Genomic DNA, 16,489 nt, shown 5'->3' on the forward strand with positions numbered 1-16,489 from the left:
CAAGTTCTAGATAAGAACATGTCCATCCACTCTTTCGTTTTGAAGCCATCTTTTTTTTTTTTTTTCTCTCTTTCTGGAATTCTCTACTCCCCAAAGACTGATGTGTTTGCAGGACTTGGCAAAAGCCAAGAATAGAATAAAGGAGGACAACCAAGGACCAAACATGAAAGGACGAGGCTTGAGTGCCATTGACCTTTGCTCTCCTCCTGGAAGCCAGCAATTTACCTGTTGGACCATTTTGGCGTACAGGAGCTGAGAGCTGCTCACACCCTTTTCGTCTCCTTTTAAGCACTCCCTTTAATATGAAGGAGGAAAGCAGCTCGCCCTTTAGAAGTGACTTGTGTGAGACATGCTGACAGTTTGCTTTGATGAAGTTGAAAGGCAGGGGCAGGCCTCCGAATGATGGAGGCAGGGGGTTGTTTATTCTGCTTAGTTCTTCTCAGAGGTAAGAGGAGTTCCTCAGAGGTTTGTTTTTTTTTTGTTTTCTGTTTTTTTATTTTTGTCTGCGTTGGGTCTTCGTTGCTGCGCACAGGCTTTCTCTAGTTGCGGCGAGCGGGGGCTACTCTTTGTTGCACTGTGCGGGCTTCTCATTGCGGTGGCTTCTCTTGTTGCGGAGAAGCCACGGGCTCTAGGCACGCGGGCTTCAGTAGTTGTGGCGCACGGACTCAGTAGTTATGGCTCACAGGCTCTAGAGCGCAGGCTCAGTAGTTGTGGCTCACGGGCTTATTGCTCCGTGGCATGTGGGATCTTCCTGGACCAGGGCTTGAACCCCTGCATTGGCTGCACCACCAGGGAAGCCCCCTCAGAGTTTTAATCATCAGAAATGGCTGGTGGGATCATTTGGCCTACCCAGGAAGGGGCAGATTTCACTGGGCACACGGCTGTGCAGAATGAAGGCCGGAGCCGGGAAGGGCTGGCATCTGAAGTCTTTCTGTGAAGCGCTTTAAGATTTTCTAATGAAAGCCACTCCTGTTTGGACATAAAGTTCCCGGCCTTGGGACCCCAGAGGGCTTCTATTGGGAGGAAGGCTTTTAGCGATTCTCTCAGAACCAAGCTGTTTGAAGTGTGTGTGCCTTTTCCGGAGGGAGGCCGACCCCTCTTTGCTGGTGGCTCAGCTGACGATTTAGAGAAGAAGACGGAGATAAAAGATAAGAGGGCGTGCAACCCAGTCACCCAGAGAAAGGGGAAGAGTAGTTTGGGGTGGGGGGTCAGAAACAAGGAATAGCATTCCCTTCCCCATCCCAACTCATCTTTCTTTGGTTCAAGTCAGCAAACTCTGGTTAGCATTACATGCCTGGGCACATACAGGGCTGTCAAAGGCACTTTTCATCGCTGTGATGAAAAGTGGCCTTGCCTTCTTGGAGGGTGGGGCTGGGTGAGACGAAGGAATAGAGGTGACCCCTGATAGCAACACACAAAGTGGATGACCAGCAGCTCCTCACTGCTTCAGGAGGTGAGTAGGCCAAGACTGTGGTGGGTTCCAGAAGTTTCCATAGTGAGGTGGCATTTAGACTGGGCTTGACGGATGAGCAAGGTCTTGTCAAGCAGAGATGTGAGGCGAACGACGTTTGAGGCCATCTCTGGATGTGCGTGGAGGATGGATTTTAGGGCCAGGAGTCTGCACGTTTGGGAGACTGGTGAGGGTCTCTTGGAATAGTTCCAGAGAAGAGGTGCCTGGGGCCCTGTTCTATCTGGGGAAATCCTATGGATATTTCAAGACCCTGATCAAATATTTACCTCTTGTGGGAAGCTTCCCTGACCGTTTAAGGCAGAATTATTTGCCTCTTCCCCTCTGCTCTTATAACCTTTGCACCCGTCTCCATTTTAGCACTAACGTCGTGTTCTTAGGCAGTGAGCTCCTTGAAGGCAGGGGTGGTGTTTTCACCATCTCTGGACCTCCTCCGACCCACATAACCAGTGGCACGTCATGCGTGCTCAGTAAAGTGCTTGATGAACAAATAGAAAAATGACAACACGTTCCTGTAACAGTGGGGAGAGAAGGGGGGCAGCATATGAGGGTTCTGGAGGCGGTATAATCTGGAGGCTGGAGCAGCGTGGCGTGTGGGAGAGGGTTGAGGTTTTGGCCTGGGTCCCTGGTGGAGGGTTGGGGAGATGGAGTCTTATCAAAATGGAAGCCTGGAAGACTTCTGTGCTGAGAACCCTGAGTCCGGGGCATTGGGGCACTTCCAGGAGAAGATATCTTGCAGTTAGTGTGAAGTACTGGGTGGGAACTTGGAAACAGAGATATACGGGCCTCTATTAAGTACTACCAAGTATATGTATATGTTTTCCTCCAAAGGGTAAATAAAATGGTATGGGAAACAAAATCCCTTGCTTCTTTTCAACCAGGCATTTACACCAGGGCCTTAAAAATAGCATTTTCAAGCCACTGGCGTTTGCAGCTGGTTTTATCTGTTTGGCCAACATGTCATGCTGGAGTGCTTTGTTTTCCTTTGCACGGCCATCCCGCCACATCTGGACCTGCCTCATGGTCCTGAACCAGCTCCCTGCACAGGCGCCAGCTGCCTCCTGGCAGAAGCCGAGGGAGGCTGCCTGTTCCTGGGGGCTCCATCAGTCAGCCCCCTTTGGGCCCCCTTCCCTTCAGGACAGGCTTAGACCTAAACAGAAGCCTCCAAATAGGCTTAAATCCTGCCCGCTCTGGGCCTCCAGGAAACAGTCTGGCTGAGGTATCACAAGGACCCTTCAGGGCCTGGCAGAATCACTCAGTTACTCTCCCCCTCTGTTTCGGCCCTCAGATGCCTAGGATTGGATTAATCACACATCTCTGTTGCTTAATTAACATTCTCAGTATTGACCTTTGCAGAGCCTGCTCATTGGCCTCCCTCTTGCCTTTCCTTCCTGATTTCCCTTTAGCCTCATGCTACACTCCCATGAGCCTTGTCTCCGTAAGCAGCCACTCTCACGTGTTTAGTGGTTTCTTTCTGCTTGTGTGTGTTCTTGCAAAAATCCTTAGTGTTGTTTTGTGTGCATGTGTTTATAATGGATGTAAATCGTGTTGTGTTATACATCCCATTTGCTTTCTTACTTTCGCTACCCAGAGCCATGTTTTCAACACCCGTGTGTGTTGCTGGGTGAACATCTGGTCTTTATTTCAGGTGTTTTTGTAAGGCCATGGTCACAGGGTGGCTTTTTTAGAGACCCTAACTAAGAAAGGTTCTCATTTAAATTCCAGACTTGTTTAAAAATTTTGTTTCACCCTGAAGGTAAAATCTGTCTCCATCTCAGTGGACCGAGCCTCGTGCTGTGCCTGGTCCTCCTCCAGGGGAGAAAAGGAGGCTGTAGAATAAGATTTATAGCACGTGTTCTGGGGATGTTGGCCTTTGCACACCGTCTCAGAAGATGCGGGGCAGGGACTGTGACGTTTCTGTAGTCCCAGATGCACAGAATTATGGCAGGCAATGTTGGTTTCTACACAGCGTGGCGTGCTTTTTAAATAAGCATTTAATCTTGGGGAAAGGGGGATGGAAAAAGTCTCCAGAGGCTCTCTGGAGACCGGCCTGCCCAGCTTTGCCAGCATCGTTGCCTTGGGCTGTTTCCACTTGGGTCCTGCATCTGAGGGTTCTGGCGGATGCTGCGGCAGTGCGTATGGTGGCGAGAGGGAGCCTCACCGGCTGGGAAGGCACAGGCTGATGCTGACAACGCCCACGCTGGGACCCTCTCTGGGCCTCAGTCACCCCAGCTATGAGAATGTGACTTAGTTTCCCTTCTGGCTGGGGGTCCAGGGAGGTCTGACTGGCAGGATGGCCGAGCAATTAGGAGTTGGACTGGGTTTATGTTCTATCTCTGCAGCTTTCCATCTGTGTGACTTTTGGTCAGTTACTTAACTTCTCTAAGCTTCAGTTTCCTCATCTTTAAATGGGGTGATGATACTCTCTCGTGGAAGCTGTTCTGGGGCTTAGATGATAAAACACAGATGGTAAGTAAATGAAAACCATGATAGTGATAATCTATTATAACTATTATTATTCTCGCAGGAAGGGCGGCATTTTCTTTCCCGATTCCGCCCTCTTCATGTTTGTCCTCAGGGGGACAGATCTGTGGGTCACGCCCACCTTTCGTAAGAATTGTGTCTGAGCCAAGCTTTTCTGGGCCTGACTCGCAGCTTAGGCCTAGGCCCTTGTTTCTGCATGTCCACGAGCAGAGCTTTCTAGTGGACTGATAGCCAGGTCCCATCTGCCAGCATCCTGGGACCAGCGTGGGGTGACACGGAGCAAGGGCTCTCACTCTGCCTTTCTCCTTCTGATGAAGGCTTGGGAGCCTCAGCAGGGACAGGGGGTGGGTGGTGGAGGAGCCCTCCTCTCATTCCAGCCACCTCAAGACTCATCAGTGTCCTGAGTGTTAAATGGCTTCCTAGTCTGTTCTCTGTGAGTCATAACAAGGAGCTCACGTGGCCACGGTCGTCTTTCAGAGGATGTGGAGGATGAATTGCTAAGGGAAGAAGTCATCCTGTCTCCAGTGCCATCGATACTCAAGCTGCAAGTAGAGTCGAAGCCCATCGACCTCTCAGTGGCAAAGGTGGGTGTCAGTTGAAAAGTGCCAGGTGATGTGTCTGGATTTGAGTTGGTGTGAATTGAAGGCATCTGGGTTTGAGTTGGTGTGGATGAGGTCATTTTCTTTCTTTCTTTTTTTTTTTTTTTTTTTTTTGTGGTACGCGGGCCTCTCACTGCCATGGCCTCTCCCATTGCGGAGCACAGGCTCCGGACGCGCAGGGCCAGCGGCCATGGCTCACGGGCCCAGCTGCCCCGCGGCATGTGGGATCCTCCCGGACCGGGGCACGAACCCGTGTCCCCTGCATCAGCAGGCGGACTCTCAACCACTGCGCCACCAGCGAAGCCCGATGAGGTGATTTTCATCTCTCTGGCTCCATTCATCCTGTTATAATCTCTCAGTCACTGTTAAAATGGAAATTTGCATGTGATGTGGAAGAAAACCTGAACGGAGAGTCAGGAAAACAAGGGCCTAGTCCTGGCATCTCCCTCTCCTTCTCTGAGACAAGAGGTGAGGATACAACCTCCTCCCATTCAAACATTCCGGAATCCAGCTTTTCTGTTGGTCCAGAGCTCTGCTTCACCATGTCCGCAACCGGTAACTCCAGGGTTGCGATGGGAACGGGATAATTGTCCTCATTAGCTTGACTGTGCTCCTGCACTGGTCCCCTGAGCTGGGCTCAGGCTGGGCTGCAGTGAGGGAAGGACAGGGAAGTGTTACCAATTCCTCAGCGCCACCTGGGTTCACACCAGTGACCTCCTGGAGTCACAGGACTTCGGGAGCCGGTTCCTGGCCTCAGCAGCCTCCTCTGTGGGGATGTCCTGGATTCCTCACCATCTCTGCTGCCATAGGGCCTCGCCCTTCTCCGTGGCCAGTGGTTCCTGCGGGATGGAATGCTGCCCCTGCTGTCCTCCACTGGCTTTTCAGCCAGGATCCAGGAGGGAAAAATAAAACTCCTGGGGACACAGCTGACCCTGTTCTCTTCCTGCTTACCAAGTATTTACTCAGCATGCAGATGAAAAGTCAAAGGTTTTTCTAGAGGTTTTGTCCCTCCCCATCCTTCTCCTCCTTTTCCCTTCCTTCTTTTGAAACCACAGGGAGAGGGTCAGACACAGTTAAGTAGCCCCAAGCCTGGGAGTAAGTGCTCTGGTTGTCTGTAGCCACAGGGCTATGATTCTTTGCAGTGGGTACCGCTATTTGGTGAAGGGTCCTCAGAGGCCTCTAAAGACCACCCAGTAGTAGCATCTCCAAAAGCAGCTGAAAAAAACCGAGGCCCACACAGAGAAAGGAGGACACGTGGTGTCCACAGCCACAGCAAGCAGGACCCAGGTTTCCAGGCTCGTAACCCTGTGACCTGGCAACCATACTGTGCCTAGCTGGGAGCTGTCATTCTGTGATTGAGAGAATAGACATGGGCTTCAGCCGGAAAACTCAAGGTCCTATCGTTTCTAGGCTCTTGGGAAACTCAGTCCAAATACATCGATGATCGTAGTTGGTGCAAGAAGGGGAACCAAGCCCTGACAGATGAATTTACCCACCCCTCCTGTGTGCCACTAGCCCACATGTGATGACGTGTAGACAAATGCTCTGTCACAGAGATTTTCCTTGTACTTAGTGAAAAGAAAAAAAAGAACCGATTCTAGAGGGAAACGTGAGTCTGTAGGAAAGATATGACCGGCAAAGAGACGGTCTGAGCGGGTAGTGACAGAATCCACGTGCTGGCCCTTCAGATACTCTCGGATGTAGAATCATGGCGGAGAGAGAAGAGGCAGCCGGCATGGGGAAGGGGCAAGTGGAGATGAGGCTCTGCTTTCCCATCCACGGGCTGGTCAGTGGGGAGGGGTTGGCACTTTCTGGGGCTCTGGAGGGTGAGGCTTGGGTTGATGGGAGATCCGTATCAGCCAGAAGTTTTGAGAACACAGAGCTGTGAAGAAATGGAGGGGCTGCCTTGGGAAGTGGTGGGAACCCTCTTCACTTGGTGGTTGGAGTGTTCAAGCCAAGTTTATGGGGGGAACCACTCTCCGGTGATGTTGCAGAGGAGATCCTTACATGTGGGAAGGGGTTGTACCAGTGTGGGGTTGGCAAACTTTTTCTGTAAAGGGCTACATAGTGTATTTTTGCCTCTTGGTGGCAACCACACAGCTCTGCCATTGTAATGTAAAAGAAAACACAGATAATATGTAAACAAATGGGCATTGCTGTGTTTCAATAAAACTTTATTTACAAAGCAAGTGGAGGGTCGGATTTGGCGTATGGGTCACAGTTTGCTAGAGCACCAGCTCTCAAACTTGGCTGTACGTTGGAATCGCCTGGGGAGCTTTTAATAGTACAGATACCAGCGTCCGACGCCCAGGGGTTCTGCTTTAGTTGGCCTGGCACGGGGCCTGAGCGTCAGGATTGTTCAGGGCTCTGTAGGTAATTATAATGTGCAGTCAAGAACCTCCAAGGTCTTTTGTAAAACTAAAATTTTGTGTATCAAGGAACTTCTAAGGAAGCTCAAAAGATTTTGGCCTGGGTCAGCACAGGCTGGTAAGGTTTACAGATATTCCAGAGGTAAGACCCTGAGGGTCCATTTTCTCTGTCCTCAAACATGAGAAGAACGGGTTTGCAAAATAAAAAGAAAACAGATTACCCTGCTGGAAAACAGACTACCCTGCTAGAACTCAAGACCAGCTCCTGTGGGAATGCAAACACCCAGCAGTGTACTGTTGTTTGCTTTTAAAACAACCAATACAATTCTCTCTTCTTTTGACAGGACATAAAGACCATTCTGTTTGGTTCCAGCTTTTGCTGTTTCAACGAAGAATGGAAACTTCAGAGTTTTTCCTTTAACGACTCAGCATCATTAAAATATGGCATCGTGCAGAACAAGGCAGGTTGTTCTTAAGTGCCCCCGGGGACGCTGCTGTGGGCCCATCATGGACAGGGGCACACGTCCCCCAGTTTGGTAAATCCTGTGGGTGTTGCCTGCGCCAGCCCCTCATTTGCTGAGTTGTCACCCAGGGCAGGAACTTCACGTGTGGCTGGCAGAGCAGAGCGGGGCAACATGACCGCTGCCGTGAGGGGTGCATGATGCCGGAGGGGACAGGGAGCAGGAGGGGGGCCTGTGTCCGCTCAGGGGTACCAGAGAGGGTCCTTAAGCTAAGTACTGAGAGACGATTTTGCAGGTAGAGCTGGAGAAAGGATACTGGAGGCAGAGGGCAGCATGAACAAAGGGAGGCCGTGTGAAAATACAGGGACTGCAGGAAGGGGCAAAAGTACCAAGCGTGAGGACCAGAAGTGTGCGGGGAGGATATGATATAAGACAGGGAAATGGAGGTAGATTGTGGCAGGATTTGAACATGGCTTATACACAGTTGCCAAGATACACATTTTCAGGGCCAGAAGATAACTGTAAAATCCGGCAGCTTATCCAGGTTCCGTTTCTCAAGGCCCAGGAGCCTCCCCCTGCCCCACACTGCCTGAGGAAGAACCCCAAGACCACCCACTTCTGCCCCTAACTTGGCCAAGTCAGCACATCTTCTTGCACCCCGAGTTCAAGGGCACCCACGGCCCCTGCTCTGACAGTCCTTGTACTTGTTGATGCCTACAGGGGTGAGCTCCTCAAGGAGCCCTCTCCCTCCAAGTCACACCTACTAGGTGCTGAGGCAGGCCACTGGCCGGGGAACAAGATTGCTTACACAAGATTGCTTACACAAGCGGAGGCTGCCCAAGGGGCTCGCTTCTGGCTGAGATGGTCAGGGAAGCCTTCCTGGAGGAGGAGGCCTTTAGGATGGGCCTTGAAGGCTGGGTAGACAATTGACACCATCAGCCTGTGGACACGGAAACATGTCTCTGGATGCCTGGACACCCATGGTGACAGCCGCTGACGGGTTGTGAAGAGTCACTTTCCCCCCATCACACACCACAGACCTTGCTCCTTCCTCTAGCGATGGGCACCTGGGCCTCTGTCACCCCCTCTCTGTGACTCAGGGTCAGCACTTCGCAGAAGTAGTCACCACGCAGGAGACCCCTGTTTGAGGCTCTGTAACCTGTTGGAGGAGGCTGGTTCTGGAGGAGCAGGTGGCCCTGCCCTGGGTCCGTTCTTACAGGCACTGACGCGCGTCCTTCTTTGCAGGGTGGTCCCTGTGGGGTTCTGGCAGCTGTCCAAGGCTGTGTCCTACAGAAACTCCTGTTTGAAGGAGATAGCGGAGCTGACTGTGCTCGGTAAGTCAGCGCTCATTCTGGCAATAGCTTCTCTTCCCAAGGCTTCTCCTCACTGTCCAGAAAAAATAAGCAAGGAAATGTGTGTTTGTTCCCTGATATTTCCCGTCTTCTGGAAAGGGGAAACGGTGGCTGGCTAACAGGGCCAGTGCTGAGCAGTTTAAATGACCTGCATGCCATTTGTTTCTAAGAGCAGGGAGGCTTGTTAAGTCCTGTGCCACATGGGAAGTGGCAGTTGGAACAGCACTGAAACTCAGGCCACCCCCTCCTCAGGAGTGGAGCACAGCAACCACCAAATCCCATCTACACCCAGTTCAGCCTGCTGACCCCTCCACTGAGCCCAGGTCTCCCCTCCCTCCCCTCGTTCCCCCACCTCTGCTAACAGCCATCTCCACACGGTCCAGCCAGACCTGCAGGATACAGTTTCCTCCCCTTGGCCATTCTGTCTCCACCTCACACGCTGAGTTTGCACACAGCCCTTCGTTCTCGTCCTTACTCCCTCCACAGACATTTCTGGAACATTCTCTCTGTGCGGATACCGGTGATTCAGAGAGGAATAGACGCATTCTCTGTTCTCCCGAGTGCTCTGTGAGGTTGAGGGATGGAGAGAAATCCATAATCCTACCTTGCGGTTGGTGCTCAGGTAGAAGGATTATCGAGGGGCTACCCAAGGCTGGGGCCAGCTCGGCTAGTTTGAGGAGGCAGCCCTCTTACCTTAAGCAGTAACTACGTGCCCAGTGGTACGGAGTCACCCTCAGATTTACAGAACTTCTGGCACTTGTCTTTTCTTTTTTAGTTCAGATCTAATATACATACAGAAGAGCACACAACTCAAAGAAGGGTGCAACTCATGTACGTTCTGCTTAATGAATTATTGCAAAATCACACACCCATGAACACAGCACCCAGATCAGGGAAGAAAATATTTCCAGCTCCCTGGAAGCATCCTCCTGCCCAGTAGATACCTCCATTCTCTTTTCCAAAGTTGTGATTAAGCGGATTTGAAAATCACAGCTTAGTTTTGACAATTCCTGAACTTGAATTCAAGGGGCTTGCCTTTTTTTTTTAAAGACAACAAGGCCCATCCCCCATTTATTCACGTTCAAATTCCTGGGAAAGACACTAGTTCCCCAGACATCCAGCCAAGCTTGTACAAAACGAAACACATTTTACCAGCTTAGAGGATGTGGCCTTAGACAGGATTCAAGTGAAGGTGGCTTTTCATGCTGGGCACTTCAGAATTTGTCCGATAATATGATTTGTCTAATTACTTTACAAAGTAACAGTCAAGGTGCTTGGTTTCAAGCTGAAAGATGCTAACCATAAGCATAGCGTAACTACAGCCGGAAGCCCAGCGACACAACATTTGCACAGCAAGGTCTGACCTTGTGCTGTTCTCCTCCCTAGTGCCTGCTCTGGAGTCCAGTCCAGCAAAGCGCGGCCCACACAGTGAGCGTCCGATGGTCAGGGACGCTCCTGGCTGGCTGGTTGGCTGGGACTGGCTAAGCGAGGGACCTCTGGCTGCCTGCCCTCTAAGGGCGCAGGGACCCTCTCCGAGCACATATGCACCTCCACTCCTACCTTCCCTCCTTGCACTGGAGAGGGGCGCACGGGGAGGACTTAATAGGCGCTTGGAGGGCGTGCGGGCCTCAACAAGGCAGCTGTGGCCTTGCCCTCATGGCACCTACGACTGAACACGAGAGCCAGATGAACAGGAGGTCCCAGGGGGACGTGCAGGGAGCTCAGGGCCCACCCGGACCTGAAGAGGGTCAGGCAGGCTTGCTGGAGGAGTGACATTTTAATCTTACTGAGATCCGGAGGATGAGCAGGGCTCCTGACTGGCTTCGCACACACCCTCGCACAGGCTTGTTCCTCCCTCGATTTCTCCTTTCCCAGCAAATCCCTCGGCCTCCTTCCCTGGCTCCTCACGCGCAGAGGCCATGGCCTCAGGGCCGCCTTCCCCGACCTCCCCAGACGCTGCCTGCAAGGCCCCCACCATTGGATGCCCTCTTTATCCAAGTCATTACCTGTCCATTGTCTGTGCGCCAGAACACAAGCCCCCTGAGAACAGGGGCCTTCCTAAGCTGCCTGGGCCGTAGCCAGTCCCTGGCATCCAGCCCCAGGCCTAGTGCACAGAAGAGGCCCTCAGAACTTTTGTTGAATGAACGCACGGGACAAACATATGAGTTATCCAGACTGACTGGGAGGGAGGGGATAGTATTCCAGTAAGGAGAACAACATGTGCAGAGGCCTGAGGGCAGGGAGTGGCCAAGGCAGAGTGTAGGGGGCAGGGCGAGACCCGGGCCAGGCTGCCAGAGGGCCCTTGGGGCCCAGTGGCTTGCTCAGGTCAAGCCTTGGCCTTGGCCCTCGTGGGAGGTGTTTGATAATTCATTTCAGCCCCCACGTCCGTTCAGAGCTGCTTTTGAACTTGGACTTTGGACTTCTTGGGGGAAGTTGTAGATTATTTCCCAGCAGTCAGGGAGGGGTGTATAAGTTGGTTCCCGGAAGGGCCGTTTCTGCCCAGGGCACAAGGCAGGCTTGGCTCCTTGTCGCCCGCCCTACAGTCCCGCTAAGGGGATGTGACAGCCTCTGGATCCCCAGGCACGTCCTCGGGAGAGAGTTCTGCTCGCCACACCTGAGAGGGGAGCTAGGGCTTGGAAGGCGGAAAGCCATTCAGGCTGGGGGCCCAAGACGGGCTCTGGGCAGAAAGAAAACTGTACCAGCTGTGGGAAGAAGAGTTGGGGCCAGCCTAGATTGAAGGCCCTCGGAGGCCGGGCTGGTGGGGCAGGAGGGGAGGAGGCTGGAAGGGGCTGCTGGCTGCTGGGAGCTATGTGTGGGGTGTGCCTGGTGGGAAGGAGCCCCGCTCTGGGGGAAGGCTGCCTGGGTGGGCCAGAGGAGGCCTGTGCCGAGCAGCCGGGAGAGCTCGGCCTGCTGGCCAGGCAGGGTCCCGCCCACGGGAAGCGCGGAAGGGTTCATGCTGCAGAAGAGTGACCTCACCTTTCTTTGGAGTCCCACAACCGTGGGTGCTCCTCGTAAGTCCCTCCCCTGTGGCACCTCCACGCCTGCGGCCCCAGGCCCTGCACCCAGAGCTGCTGTCCATGCAGACCGAGCGTAGTGGTCTGGCTTCCTGCTGGTGCTGGTGGCCGAGCAGGCCCAATAGTGGGCATTCTTCCCACCCATCCGAGAGGGAGGGGCGGAGAGCTTGGCCCAGTGACCCGGCTGCTCTCGCTGAAAGTGCCTCAGGGGACTCAGGGAGACCGGGCTCCGAGGGACCAGCTGGGGGAGGTCCCGGTGGCGATGGGCTGTGGGCAAGGAGTACCGGCTGCCTCCACACCCCCCATCCTATGTCTCCTCCTCTGGCTTCCGCTGCTGTGGACCTAGCTCTGCTGAGGCATGAGCCTGCCTCGGGGCTGGAGGCCGACTGGGGGCGAGAGGAGAGAGTCCTCCTGGGTTCAGGCTAGGACTTGGGTCAAGCAAAGGCCAGGGGAGTGAGTGGCCGGGGCCTGGGGCTGGCAGCCGAGGGCGGAGGTGAGAGCGGAGTCTGGTCGCCGTTTGCTGAGGTGAGGCCCTACAGGTTGGAGGCCACAGAAGGTCGTCCTTGCCAAGTGGGTGTCGGTGCAGCCTATAGGTGCCCGTGCTGAGGCTGTGGGGAGTGCCCAGCTCTGTGGTGCTTAGCTTGTCCCAGGATGGCGGTTGCTGAAGACAGCACTGGACCAGCCAGAGACCTGGATTACAGCTGTGGGCCAGCAAGGCCTCACTTTCTCCATTTGTGAATCTCTGTCCTGCCCAAGTCTGACTCAGTAAGGAAATGCAGACCAAATCCTTTGTAAATCAAGGGCTGTGCAAGTGGGTGGGACCTTGAGATCGCCTGCTGTGGTACATATGGGGAAACTGAGTCCCGGAGAGGGAAAGATGCTTGTCCAGGTTCACACCTGACCTCCGGGGCAGAGCCAAGCACGTCTGTCACACCACACTGTGCCCTAGAAGAGACTCTGATTCCCAGGCGAGCCAGAGAGGCCAGGAGGGGCTGGTGCCGGGAGGCTGAGTGTCATGGGCTTGAAACACCCGAGGGCTGGACACCCACCCAGATGGACTCTCAGTGACCAAGGTGCAGCTCTTTAGGCTCTGTAGTTTACGAAGGGCTTCTAGGCAGAACCTCCCCATTTTTCCTAATTTGGGAAAAAAAAAAATGAGAAGAGTACAGAAGAGTAATATGGCAAACCCCTGGGGACCTGCTGCCTCGTGTGTGTAAAGGATGACATTCGACATCCCTGCGGGAACCTCTCGCAGCCCGGTGCCTCTGGTTTCCATGATTCATTTGTACGATCTTAATATTGATTGTTTGGGTCATTGATGTCGCTGCACAGGCTGGTGTGCTGAGCTGGGTTTGAGCCTTCAGTACTCCCTTTTGACTCTGAAATTCTAAGATTTCAGAAATGATCCGGTTTAAAAAAAAAAAAAAGGAAGAAAAAAGCAGGAAAGCTCCTCTGTTCTCTTTAGGAGCACCGCGTTGGCCCTCATGTCACACAGAGGCGGCACCTGGAGCTGCTGAATGCTGGGCGCTTTGGGAGCTCCGGGACCAGGACCGGTGGGCCTTCCTGCACTGGGTCTGCAGGCCTGGGCGGGCGTGGCCCCCTGCCTGCCATCTCCCCGCACGAGGCTGAGTTTCATGAGCTTGAAACCCCCGAGGGCTGGACACCCAGATGGACTCCCAGTGACCAAGGTGCAGCTCTTTAGGCTCTGTAGTTTACGAAGCCTCACGAGGATGTGACTGCGGCCTCCAGGGAAATCATGCTGAAATAATGTCTTCTTGGCAGAGGTGGTGTTTTTTCTGCAGGACTGTCTGGCTTCATTAAGACTCATCCCATCAGGCCGGCAGCCGGCCTCTCCTCAACTGGGGACGGCAGAGCCGGGCGGCAGGGCTCGGTGTTTTTCCACTTGAGGAGGGCTGCGCCAGCCGGCTTGGCTCGTGGGAAGCGATGGTGAGCCTCGTTCCGCTGCGGGCTCGGGGAGCGCCACAGGCAAGGGAGCTGTCCTCTCGCCTCTACTTCCCTTTTCAACTGGGGAAGTCGAGGCCCAGAGAAGGAGGGGCACTTGCCCAAGGCCCCTCTGGACCCATTAGCGGAGCCAGGCTTGGAACCCAGGTCTGGTGGTCCCCAGGCCAGCTCTGGCAGAGTTTGACCCCGAAAGGGGGCAGAAAGGTCTGCAGTCACTCACCAGCTTCTGATTCTTCTATAGGCTCAGACTAGCGGGCACGTCAGGGTGGACTGGTGAGCCTGTTTTGAGCTAATGATGGTAGAAACATCTTTTTAATCTGAAAGACTTGGGTAATTAAGCCAAACACAGGATGTATTACTTCCTGACACCCATCGCCCACCCTTAGACAAATCCTGCACTTCTTCTGTGAGGTATTAGACTCTTTTAAAGAAACTTCTCTTGGTGCGAGAGCCCGGCCAGGTGCTAGATTCGTGGTAGGGGTTGGATAAGCGCGTGCGTGACTGATGAAGGAAGTACATGCAGGACCACCCTGGTCACCGAGGTGAAGGCAGACCCTGAGTTCCTTGGTGAAGGTGGAGGCCGGCGATTCACTGCAGCGCCTCCCTCCTCCCTCTTGTCATCCGCACGCACCCCAGCCCTGAATACCCTGTGGCCGGTTACCTGGCAGAAGGGCCGGGCTGGAATGATGCTTGGGGGCATCTGGCCCAGGGTCTGCATTTTGGACATTCATCTCCTTGGAATCACAACCCACGGTAGTGGACTCCGTCATCCCCAGAGCTTGTTTCCTGCCCCACCCCCATCCAGGTGACCGCCAGTCGTGTCAGTCCCACCTCCGGAGCACCCACGCCCATCCCCTTCCTGCCCCTGCCCAGGACTGGGGTGCCCTGCTCCTCAGCTGAGCTGTACGGCCAGGGCCCGACCAGCACTGCTGCTTCATCTTGCCCTCCCTCCTGTCCTCACTGTACATACTCACCACAGGCTCCTCCTACAGCACAGGTGTGACCAGGGCACTCCCCAGCTAGATCCCTCGACATGGGCAGGAGCGGGGCAAAGTTATGCCTGGATTGTATCCTCTGTCTAGAATGTCCGTGCTGGAACACCTCCAGACGGAGCTACCAGGTCACCTTGCAAACATTCACTATGGTCCACACTAACTTACTGAAGCGGGTAACGCTTGCCTGAACGCTTCTCAGCGCAGCCACAAGTAAGATGTTAAAAACCAACATATACTAAGTACTTATCGCATGCCAGGCACTGTTAGAAGCCCTTCACACGTATTACTTCATTAATCATTAAAACCACCCTGTGAAGGAGGTACTATTATTGTCCCCTTTTAAAAGGGGGAAACTGAGGCACAGAGACTAAATGATTCACCCAAGGTCACACAGTAAAAACTGGACAAAGTGAAACAGCAGTGAGGGAAGAAGGAGAGCGTGGCGAGGTGGAACCAGCCATCTGGAGCTCCTGGGCTCCTGGACCAGCATCCCTTTGTCTCTGAGCCCATCTTTCCTGTACCTGCAACGCTATCAAGAGATCTGGCTCCTGGGCCCGGCCTATCTTCCAGGTCTCACAGGCTCTAATTTACAGACCCTCTGAACTTCCGTGTTTCTACACAAAAGTTCTCATTCTTTTCATTGGCTTCCATTTAGCCTCTCCATCCTTCCCTGTGTCTTCTCCAGCATGCTCTTCCCTGCGTCAGCTCCAGACACAGCTTTCCAGAAAACAGTAGCACTGGGAGAAGTGCGGTGGTCGGGCCTGGGTTCCACTCCTGGCTCAAGGCCTTGGGGAAGCCCCTTGCCCTCGCTGGCCTTCGCCTCCACACCCGGATCCTTTCTCCTTTGTCCGATGAGCCCTGCTTTCCAGGCCCTCCTTGGTCCTTGGCAGCCTCTCCTGAATCCCAGAGCAATGTTTCCTCACCTTTGTTTTCATAGTTGACAGTGGCCCAGGGCCAGTGCTTCCCGAATCTCAGGTGCCCGGTTTGCTGGTGGTGTGGTAGCTGTTTCCAGAGGAGCAGGCAGGCTTCCTGAGGCTGCAGACGGTACCAGGCAGTCTGCGTCTCATTGAGTTAGAAGCATTGCCTGGTGTCAGCGGCTTGTCGTCACTTTCACATCAGATATAGGGAGTTCACCATCCTGTGAACTCTCTGGCCACAGCCAAAGTGGGCACTTGACGTTTCCATAAAGACAACAGCAATGGTTACGCTTTATTGAGCATTCTCCACATGCCAGGCACTGGGCCATGGACCTTACACAGATCATCTCATTTAAAGCTCCCAACACGATGAAGGAGGTACTACCGCCCCAGCCAGTCTAGGGATGGGGAAACTGAGGGACCCTATGTCACGTTGCCTACCACTTTAAAGTCACTGGACCACAACGGCCTAGGTGCAGACGGCTGGCTCTGTGGCCCACGGACTGGGCCGTGACCACATGCCGCCCACCATGGTGACCTGTGTCCTGGTCTCCGGGTTCTCCTCTCCTATCCTGGAGAGGAAGGACAAACACCAGTTTTCACCTGCTCCCCACCCAACAGCTCAGCCTAGAGCTTTGGGTACTTGGTGACTGAAAACATGGAAGCTCCCTCTACGTTGCTGGGAGCCCTGGCGTCAAGCCCCTTTTGTTTGTTAGGTAGTGAGACACTCAGACACTCAGCCTGCCTTGATAGGAATTTAAGAAAACTTCCCAGAATCCAGGGGTGGGCAAGAAGCACAGCTCTGTGGAGCCCTGGAGACGGAAAGAGCGTCTGTACGTGACTATTGCTTCTTCTGTCTTTCTCACGG

At 53.7% G+C, this 16,489-nt stretch overlaps 1 protein-coding gene across 3 annotated transcripts in view; it reads left to right on the forward strand.

Moving 5' to 3' along the window:
- Window positions 1-16,489, forward strand: part of MINDY4 (MINDY lysine 48 deubiquitinase 4) — a 113,784-nt gene that overhangs the window by 55,048 nt on the left and 42,247 nt on the right. For all 3 annotated transcript variants that reach the window (XM_029233194.1, XM_029233195.1, XM_029233196.1), the window contains exons 7-9: window positions 4,430-4,536; window positions 7,265-7,381; window positions 8,627-8,715. In XM_029233194.1, coding sequence (XP_029089027.1) covers window positions 4,430-4,536; window positions 7,265-7,381; window positions 8,627-8,715 — 313 coding nt within the window. The remainder of the gene's footprint in view (window positions 1-4,429; window positions 4,537-7,264; window positions 7,382-8,626; window positions 8,716-16,489) is intronic.

This window comes from Monodon monoceros, unplaced genomic scaffold (genome assembly GCF_005190385.1).
Source record: "Monodon monoceros isolate NGI ecotype Baffin Bay Population unplaced genomic scaffold, NGI_Narwhal_1 Super_Scaffold_2, whole genome shotgun sequence".
NCBI classification, from domain to species: domain Eukaryota; kingdom Metazoa; phylum Chordata; class Mammalia; order Artiodactyla; family Monodontidae; genus Monodon; species Monodon monoceros.